Source organism: Labrus bergylta, chromosome 2 (assembly GCF_963930695.1).
Source record: "Labrus bergylta chromosome 2, fLabBer1.1, whole genome shotgun sequence".
In the NCBI taxonomy this organism is placed as follows: domain Eukaryota; kingdom Metazoa; phylum Chordata; class Actinopteri; order Labriformes; family Labridae; genus Labrus; species Labrus bergylta.
This window is the reverse complement of record NC_089196.1, coordinates 17,044,100-17,053,477: the sequence shown is the minus strand read 5'-3', so window position 1 is coordinate 17,053,477 and position 9,378 is coordinate 17,044,100. Positions and strand designations below refer to the sequence as shown.

At 37.9% G+C, this 9,378-nt stretch overlaps 1 protein-coding gene across 2 annotated transcripts; it reads right to left on the bottom strand.

The window, feature by feature from the left end:
* Positions 1 to 6,008: 6,008 nt before the first annotated feature.
* LOC109989149 (C-C motif chemokine 21b) lies at positions 6,009 to 7,451 on the bottom strand. Of its 2 annotated transcripts, none has more exons than XM_020640788.3 (4): positions 7,303 to 7,451; positions 6,967 to 7,081; positions 6,680 to 6,782; positions 6,009 to 6,552 (listed from the first exon to the last, which is right to left on the bottom strand). In XM_020640788.3, the coding sequence occupies exons 1-4, from the start codon at positions 7,361 to 7,363 to the stop codon at positions 6,544 to 6,546; spliced, it is 288 nt and encodes a 95-aa protein (XP_020496444.1). In that variant the 5' UTR covers positions 7,364 to 7,451; the 3' UTR covers positions 6,009 to 6,543. The 2 variants fall into 2 exon arrangements, with proteins under 2 accessions (XP_020496444.1, XP_020496445.1); XM_020640789.3 differs by having other exon boundaries at positions 6,009 to 6,549.
* Positions 7,452 to 9,378: the final 1,927 nt, after the last annotated feature.

Sequence of the window (9,378 nt, the reverse complement as noted above, 5' to 3'; positions counted from 1 at the left end):
ATTGATGCTCTTATATATCCCTGTCCACTTAGTTTCACTTTTACTCTTACTGGACCAGCAGTCTCCTCCTCCCCCTCCACCCCCACCACCCCTCTGCTGTTGTCCATCATACACTGAAGAGCACAAACACATAACAATAACTATTATATCCCGCCCTCTTTTTGTAACCCTTCAGGTTTCTGTATGAATTTCCATCACTTCTCAAACTCACCCACCTATTTTAAGGTAACTGAAACTCTTGGGTCATGGCACCTTTCGGTCACAGGAACACTTCTCTAATCTCTGAAAAAACACAATCCTCAAATAACCTCTAACTGGCGTTAACATGTCAATCAATGCAGCATAATTGAAATACAATCCACTAAGACATTTCCCTTTTTTACTCTTGCGCCATGTAGTGTTCCTTCTCCTGCGGAAAAGCATTAAAAATATGTTTTTATGTCCAAACTGTGAGCATTTTGGAATATTCTAGGCCTGTTTAAATCTTGCTAAAATCAAAAACTGCAGTCCCTTAAGTGACCACTTGAGGTCACTAAAAAATTGAGTCAATCCTCAATGAGTCCCACGTTTAAATGTCCAACTATACAGCAGAATCTAACATGTTTACAGCATGGTACAAACAAAAAGGCTTTATATATCTCACCAATGTACAATGTAATTAGCCTTACAGTTATGCTTGGCCACATTGAGTGACAGGTGGGAGCTGCTTGCTGTCTGCTAGATTTTAACAGTAACCGAATTTTACCTTTCACCCTGTTTGTGTCTTCTGAAGATTTTTCAATGCATACATATATATGAGTATATATATATATATATATATATATATATATATATAGGGAAAAAATAAGTTTAGGGTCGCTCTCAAATCATAAAAATGGCAGCTTGTACAGGAGCTCAGTACATTGAAATATGATACCCCTGTAGCATCATTTCTGGACACTATCCTCAAGCTTGTTGATTTCTATGGGTCTCCCAACAGCAGGACTCCCAACCAGGTGACTATGGCTTGGTATTTAAAAGAGATAGTCAGTGTTTCCCATCTTCTTACATTATTTATGTTAGTTATTTTAGTAGATCATACATTGGCCTGAAGCTTTCTGGCAACAGCTTCATGGCAAAAACCTTTTGGTAAATTTAGCCACGCCCCTTAATTATGCAAACGTACTCTTAACTCTTTTAGCTATAATACAATTAAAACAGATGTGTTATAAATTTTTTTAGCCATTGTACAGTTTTACCAATAAAGAAATAAGTTACTGTATAGAGACCAAAACTGTCTTTTTATGCCAGGTTGTAAACATGTTTATTTTATTGCAGTACAAATTCTTGAATGGGACCTAAAAGGGATTCCTTTGCTTTTACACTGGACACTTAAGGAACTGCAGTGTTTTATACTTCTGCATTGGCTTTTTTAAACACCAGCTTTTTGAGCAAGCTGCAATTTCATAAATTAAGAATGAATGTGTGTTTTTGTAATTATAGTGACTCCTGAGCAGCTCCTTGAGGAACACCTTCAGGAAAATGTATCATACCTCCAGAAGTTTTGTGAAGAGTCAGTGTAAGAAACATTTTCATGACCTTTCTCGTCTTTTTACTTTGGAGAAGACATAATGGCTGCAAAGATGATGTTCACAAGTTTTTGCCTTTTAGGAAGTCAAATGAATGTCATGTTTTGGATTGTGAGTTAATACATGGGTTGGTGACGTTTGTTAGGGTTAAATAATGTTTTTCTAACTGACTAATAAAATAATCACAGCATTCTGTCTTATCCATTATCACTGTTGTTGGAGATGACAATTTCAAGTGGGGACTCTCGGTGTCATATCTGTCACAATTGTCAGAAAACGAGTAGAGGTGGACCCAAGTGCAGAATTAACTAACTGTTTATTTTAACAAAAAGGCAAACAAAAACTCACTTCAGAAAGTACAACAAAAAATACAGGGATAAAAAACGGGGAACCACAGAGGAGCACGAGCAAAAACAGACATACCAACAACCAACATAGAAACAACATACAAACTACATACAATGAACTGACACGGGAGGGAAGAAACACAAAGACTAATTAGACACAGGGGTAATCAAACACAGGTGAGACTAACAAGACACAGCTGAGGACAATCAGGGCAATCACACTGGGAAACACACAGAGGCAGGAATACAAGAAACAGTGAGGACAACTACAAACTAAATCATGAAACACTAAAGACACACAGAACTCAAGAATAATAAATGACAAAACAAAACAGAAAACACTGAAGATCAAACTAGGAAACACACAAGGGAAAAACCAGCAACACTAGGGAACATTAACACAAGGGAAACAAGCAACACTGGGATAAAACAGGGAAACTCAAATACAAAACCAAATCATGACACATATCTATATTTATTACAATAATATCTTCCAAAAATTGACATTGATATTATGTGTAGTCCATCAGTAATAATAATGATACTGAGCCCTATCAGAGAATTTTACAGTATTAACACTTTAATACATTTTGCATTAGATTTGAATTATTAAAGAACTTTTTGTTCTTTTACATTTTTTAAGCACACTCTTTTACCTGAAATGAATAAAAATCAAAACCTAAAGTGAAAACAAGCGCAAGACATTTTTCTGGTGAAGCTGATACCACCACATTTACAGTGTCTATAAACAACCACTAACTTTTCCCTCGATTTCTGTATAAAGGAACTTGAAGCTGTGGTTTCTTCTGTTTAAAACATGTTTAACCTGCACTCTGTCAGAACACTTAAATTATAAATGAATGTATTATTGCATCATCAGCAGGTATGTTTAACTTTCTGCTCAGTCACACGTCTTAGGTGCCAATGAAGAGATCAACTTTCCTTTTCTTGTAAATCCAAAGTTGGAACGTAGTACTATCTTTCAGCTGAATTGAATCTCATGGAATTTCCCTCCCAACCATTTACAGGAAATAAAGATCTTGATGGACAAGGAGTGCCTGCAGAGGAAAAATCCAGACACCGGTTCCTTGTCTGAGAGCAGTTTGCAGCCAAGTGTGCACGGAGTGACAGGACAGGACATGTTTTACGTCGCTCGAGGGCCGGTGTAGAGAGTATTTAATATAACTGTTTTGTATAGATTGTCTAAATTATGTGCCAATATGCTAACATGTGGACTTCAAAGTGTCAGAGTACTTGAAGTTTAACGGTATGGGCAAGTCAATTCAAGGTTTATATATATATATATATATATATATATTATTTTCTTGTGTGTTTGCTGTTTTGCTGAACTACATATGACAGCTTGACAAGAATACATGAAACAAAACCAGTAACACCAAAACAATGCTGAAAGATATCAAAATGCTCAATGGAGCTATTGGAAACTGCAAAACTACATGTCTGTTGTTTTATCATCTACAAGTGATGACAAATCGTGTGAATTTATTGTTAATATTAACAGTTTTAATCATCTCTATAAAATCACTATTGTTTCGTTCTGCAGCTATATTGGATTTGATGCATTTACAGATAAGCACAGTCATGCTTAAGGCAAGGGCTTTATATCAGTACATGACTTTCCAAGATATCCAACATTATTTGCTCAAGTCAAATGACACATGCATTCAATTTTTGTTGTTCCCAGAGCCAGAAGAAAAGAAAAAAAAGGTATGGTTTCCAAAAAATATCCATGTTGTTTTTAAATAACACCAAGCCAAAGTGAGGATTAATTCAAAATGGAATAACTGGGATTTTGTATGAGAATATTCTTAATTACTATCCTGCACAATTGAATTCAACAGCATAGATTTTCAAGACTGCAGAGGTGTTTCTCTGCAGTGTTGTAAGTGATAGTCTGTTGACACCTGTTCTGCACTTTTACTGCTTTTTCCCACAAACACGAACTAGTAGTGGTTATATGTGGTCATTGCATCATCAGTACTTTGGAAGAAGCATGTTGCAGGTTAAGTTAGCAATCTCTAATCACTAGCTAACATCAGCAGTGATCCCACTTAACATCTATCTTTGTTTATGATTGATTAAATCATTATATAGCAAGTCTTCAGACAGTCTGCATTTTCAGTGTTTTTCTTAATAAAGACCCCAGCAGCAAATCCTTCCCAGTAAATAGAACTGTGTGTATTCTGGAAGTTTTGTTATTATTTATCATTTTGGCTGTGGACCCAACAAAGCCGATAATTAATTGTGGGAAATTCCACAGGATGCTGTTGGACATTTGGACCCTTGTTCTTTGACCTTTGGGACAATCAGAGACTGTGAGCTCAGGGACACTGTCCTGTCATGAGAAGGTCAAGAGTTTTGGGTCAAAAGGAGTTCCTGTTCCCATTTCTGAAGTTTCAGCTTTCAGAAAAAGCGTATTCCCATCAATGTTAGGTTTTATAACCATCCATAGCTAGATATTAATCTTCATTTTCATATCTTGTATCTTTTTATGATTTTAGATGATTTGTAATTGTTGTCAGATTTCCAGTACATTGAATACACAAGGCCAATCTTAACCTTAAATTACTAATTGATAAATCTGATCAGAGCTGACATAACTCAAAGAGCAAACAATGCTCTGTGGCAAAAATGACATTTTTAAAGCCGGATAGATAGAAACATATTAAAGGGCCCTCAGGGTGCTCTGTCTGTGGAGAAAACAGGTTTAAGTAATTAACAGGAAAGACTGATAAAGTGTCCTCTTGTACGCTGAAAAATGTGCACACCTAATAAAGGGTGCTCAAAAGTGGCCTTTTAGTGATGAAAACACAATGAAGGGACTGCTAGGCTGGCCTTTTAATGAAAAAGTAATGCAGCTGTTCATGGCATCCTAAATGGTGGAAGCAGCTGAATGTTTGGCAACACATTGAGTCCAACAAAAATTTACTCAAGGGGACAATTAATCATCCGTAGGCATTGTAAAACATCATATAAAGTTTCCTATATGCTATAAAATGTTATTGGGGCTGTTTTATTTTTTTTAAATGCAGCTTGTGTCCCTTTCCTCACCTTTCACTTTTTCCCCGCATTCAGCTCAGAGAACAGCTGATCACCCTGTTGCACTTACATGATGTTATAAATGCTGTTAATGATTAAGATGAGAGCAGACTGAGATGCATTTTTTTTTTTAAAGTATTTGGCTTGTATCAAGTCTGTAGGGAGTCGCTCAGTCTGTAGGGACTTGGGTTGGGACCTATCATCCAGGTCTAGAACAATAGAGAACAGCATTATGAGTAAGGTGAATGCATCAATGGAGGATAGGGTTGGAATGACAGAGGAAAAGAAGCTCCAGGTTTGTCCTTGTGGTTGGCAGACATCAATAAAATTCCTGAGGGCATCAAGGAAAGATGAAGTGTGTGGTCAAAGGAGTGAAGAGTAGTTGCATTGATCAGTATAGGCTATTAACCCTGTCACTGAGGAGGAATGGCATAGCATGGTAGGGATGTAGATGATACTGAGCAATAAACAAGTCGGAGGAGATTTTTAACCTCAGCTCTAGCAAACCAGTATTGAACAAAACAGGTCCCAGAGATAGAAGGAAGTAGTGAATTGTCTGTTTTTTCCAAATTTTAGTGCATTTGACTACCTTGACAACTCATGAGGAGGAGAGTAAGCATTTTTTCTTTCTCTGTGTGTATCTTCCAGGTTTTTGACACCCTTTTCCGGATGATTAGTCAGCAGATGGTGGCACACTTTAGTCAAACTTCATTCATGCTCCATTTGCAGTCTCTCCTAGCCGCTTGGCTGTGATAAGCAGCACCGATGAGTGATATTCATTCTGGTGCAGAGATTCACTCATTGTCAGCTTTTATTTGAGATACATTTGAGTATTTTTTTTATACTTTTCATGATTTCATGTTCTTATCGTTGACTGTATGTCGGAAGCGGATGTAGTGAAGCTTCAGGGGGTGCTTTGTTTGCTTGTATGATTACCTGGTGGTTGACCATAAATGTTGGAGAATGTGCAGAACAAACCTGTGCAGAGGATGCAGTTTGTGTTTCGGTTTTAATAAAAGATGTGAACAAGAAGTTTAGAATGATATCAAACTTTATTTGAGCAAAGCTCTTAACATAGTTTCAACAACACAAATCATCTCAATGTTTTGTACAAAATACGACTACAGCACTGAAACCTTAAAAAAAAAAACAGATTTTTATATACAAGCCTGATCCTCTGAAAATAAAATCAACAACAAAAGATCAGGGTTTCACTTTCAGACATGCAGGTCATCACAAGTCTGCTTATTTCCACAAAGTATTTCATTCACAACGCTGATAAGAAAAAGGAAATATACATTTACAAAAGGGTGAAATTACACAATCACAACAAATCAGTAGAAACACATAGAGAACTTTACAGTGTAGCTGCTGTCTGATTGGCTCTCACAATAAACCATCATACATAAAAAGCTGAGTCCTTTACCATCCCACATGTCTGATCTCATCACTGTTTTGATCTTCTTTAAAGCAAAAAGGGTCATTTCTGTGACTCAGGTCTTCTGCTCTCAGTTTAGAGTCGGTCCTTTCTGATCTTCAGCCATCTTTTCACCGAATCCTCTTCTTCTCTACGCCTGCTAAAGAGATCATCAATAATTAGCCACAGCAAAGTTAATGAATCTCAAAGTCCAACCTTCATGTAATAAAGTGCATCAAGTGTTTTTAAAGCTCAAAAAAGCAAATACACTCAGATGGATGTTTTACCTGATTTTTTAGCTTCTCTTCCAGACGATTGATGAAATTAATCATCCACGTTTCCTCGCTAGGGTGGGACAAGCACAGTGTCTTTCCAGTCCTGGTAATAATCCTGACGAAGCAGATATGAGACAGAAAAATTAGCTAAGGCTGCTGAAAACAGGGTTGCTTACATACACTTCACACTCATGAAACCTCACTGTGTTGAAAATTAGGATACAGCATGAACAAATAAACCAGAGAAGCACTTTGACTAATTACTAAATGTTAATATTTTACATATGGTTTCAACTCACGCTGTGGCTCTTATAGCACAGCCTTGCCCAGCCTCCTGAATGGTGTAGCTGGAAACAGCGGAAAGCGGAAAGCGTTTTGAAGATGTCTTCAGACAGCAATCCACTACAATCTCAGCTGCAGGAAGAAGTAGGAGATATCTGTGTTAGCCTTCATCATTCATCTTTAAAAAAAAATTAAATTCTGTCAACATTTGCAGTGAGCCGTTATAATGTAGCTCCATAGCTTGAATCATTACAAATTTAAATAAAGAATTCCCTGCACCTTGCACCTGCACAAAAAGCATCCTGAAACATCTGTTTGTTTTACTGCTGATGCAGAGAAATTATGCATCTTACCTGTAACGAAGCCGACACAGACGACACCCAGCAGGAGCAGAGTTGCAATTCGAGAGGCCATGTCTCAGGTTTTGAGCTCAGGTTTCAGTGAGGTTCTTCAGCGAGGTTCTCAAGGAGAGTGAAGATGTTGCTGTAAGGAGGTGAATCTCAGCTATATTTATACTCAAAATGAAAGAGAAAGTGTTTACACTGATCATGAGAGGGTGAAGTTGGCACGGGACACAAACATGCCGGCTCAATTACCTCTCCACTCCCTCTCTCTTTTGGCTCCTGTGTTTTCTTCCCCATAAGCTTCCCTGAGGCAGATTTTTATCAGGGGGCACAGAAATACTTCCACACAAAAGTGTCACGCATACTCGCACAAGAATAAGTCAGCAAGTTCTACATGTTTCATAATGTGAATCAGTAAATAATGACTTGTACAAATTTCCAAACCTTAAGGATTCTGTGTTTTCTCGTCAGGTCAAGTGACTGTGACAATGTTGTCGTTTAAAAGATTTTTTGGGGGCTTTTTATGCATTTCATTGTAGACACAGGACAGTGGATATAGCCAGAAATCCAGAGAGAGTGGGGAAGGATATGCAGGAAAAGAGCCACAGGTTGGACTTGAACCCGGGTTGCCCACTTCAAGGACTACAGCCTCTGTACATGGGGTGCGTGCCCTAACCACTCAACCAACGGCGCCTTGTCTGTGACAATGGTTGATGCAGACTTTTCTACTGCAGAGAGTGTGCGCCCCTTACACTCTCTGCCATGCCCCGCAGCGAGCCCAGCGCACACCGCATCCTATCTATGAGGCCCTTTAAAGGGAACTAAGTTACAAAAGGAACATCATGCTCATAAAATGTTACAACCATGGCGGTCGCCCCCTGCTGTTCATTTGAAGGAATGCCGGTTAAAAGCATCTTGTCATTCTCTTCTACACAGTCTATGATAATAATCTACATCTTGAAGTTAAACACATGTAACTTTTCTTACAGACAAGTGATAGGTGTAAGTACAGAAATTAGCCTGAGCTTCAGCTGAAAGAAAGAAGCAATAAAACATAAGCACATTTACACACTTAAGTTGAGCTTTAGGCCCTGAAAAGAAAGTGTCACACTCAAATCAGTGAAATGCTGACTGCTTTCTTATCACTGACAGCAGAGTAAGAGCTAAGGGACTATTGAAGTGTAAGTCACAAGTTTTTGTTAGACCAATGTATCATGTTTAGAGGACTATAGAGACATACTGTAAAAACTGAAAAACTGTTCAGAGGTCTAATCTGCATCTGTTTCTTCATTTTAGTAATAGCGGCACATTTCATAAACATAGATTTATCTGTTCAGATTGTGGTTTGGGGGATTTTTCATGGCATGTACTGGCAGTACTGAAGTGTGTGTGCAGAGTGTTTGTGTTAGTGTATGTGCATGTGTGTACACGCATCCAAGAAGCCGATCCTAATCTGTTTGTGTGGGAGCTGTTGAATAACTAGAGACAAACTTTTACGGCTCGGGGGATGAGTTTTGCCAAGAGTGATGCAACCGTTTTACACTGTGAGGGACCTGTCATGTGAAGATACATTAGAGCTATTTCCTATAAATCCTCAGTTTCTTGTTATCAAGAGTTACTCTGGTTTAGTTTTGCATTATTTAGTTCATGGTTCAGATTTAATTTCCCAGTCCCAGCAGAGTCCTAGGCCCGTATTCATAAACATTCTGAGAATCCTCTCAGAGAGCTCCCACCTTAGCTTAAAAATCAAGACGTCTTAGCCTATGAGTGATTTAGAAACATTCTCAGAGCACCTCTAACCAAGGAATGGACAGAAACTTTTATATTAGTGGTTGACCCCGTTGCTAGGTATGACACATTTTTTCAGAAGCTGTGATTGGTTAATCAGAAAAATTTAGATAAAAAGTCAAACATAAATAATCTAGTCAGACATTGTATTATTATGAACACTTTGAAATGATCATCTGTGTGATCATTTGTAAGATGTACTTTATAAGTATAACACCTACAAGATGTTTTAAATCACATGAGCACTTGTGTATTAGCTTCTTCACATGCTGACATCAGCAGGTAAAGGGTCTTAAT

Bases quoted from the DNA above. Each gene is read 5' to 3' on its own strand.
- LOC109989149 (XM_020640788.3), bottom strand. From the start codon at position 7,363: ATGGCCTCTCGAATTGCAACTCTGCTCCTGCTGGGTGTCGTCTGTGTC. The intron at 7,082-7,302 runs GTAAGATGCATA...TTCTTCCTGCAG, and splicing joins CTGTGTCGGCTTCGTTACAG to CTGAGATTGTAGTGGATTGC. The intron at 6,783-6,966 runs GTGAGTTGAAAC...CTGCTTCGTCAG, and splicing joins TGTGCTATAAGAGCCACAGC to GATTATTACCAGGACTGGAA.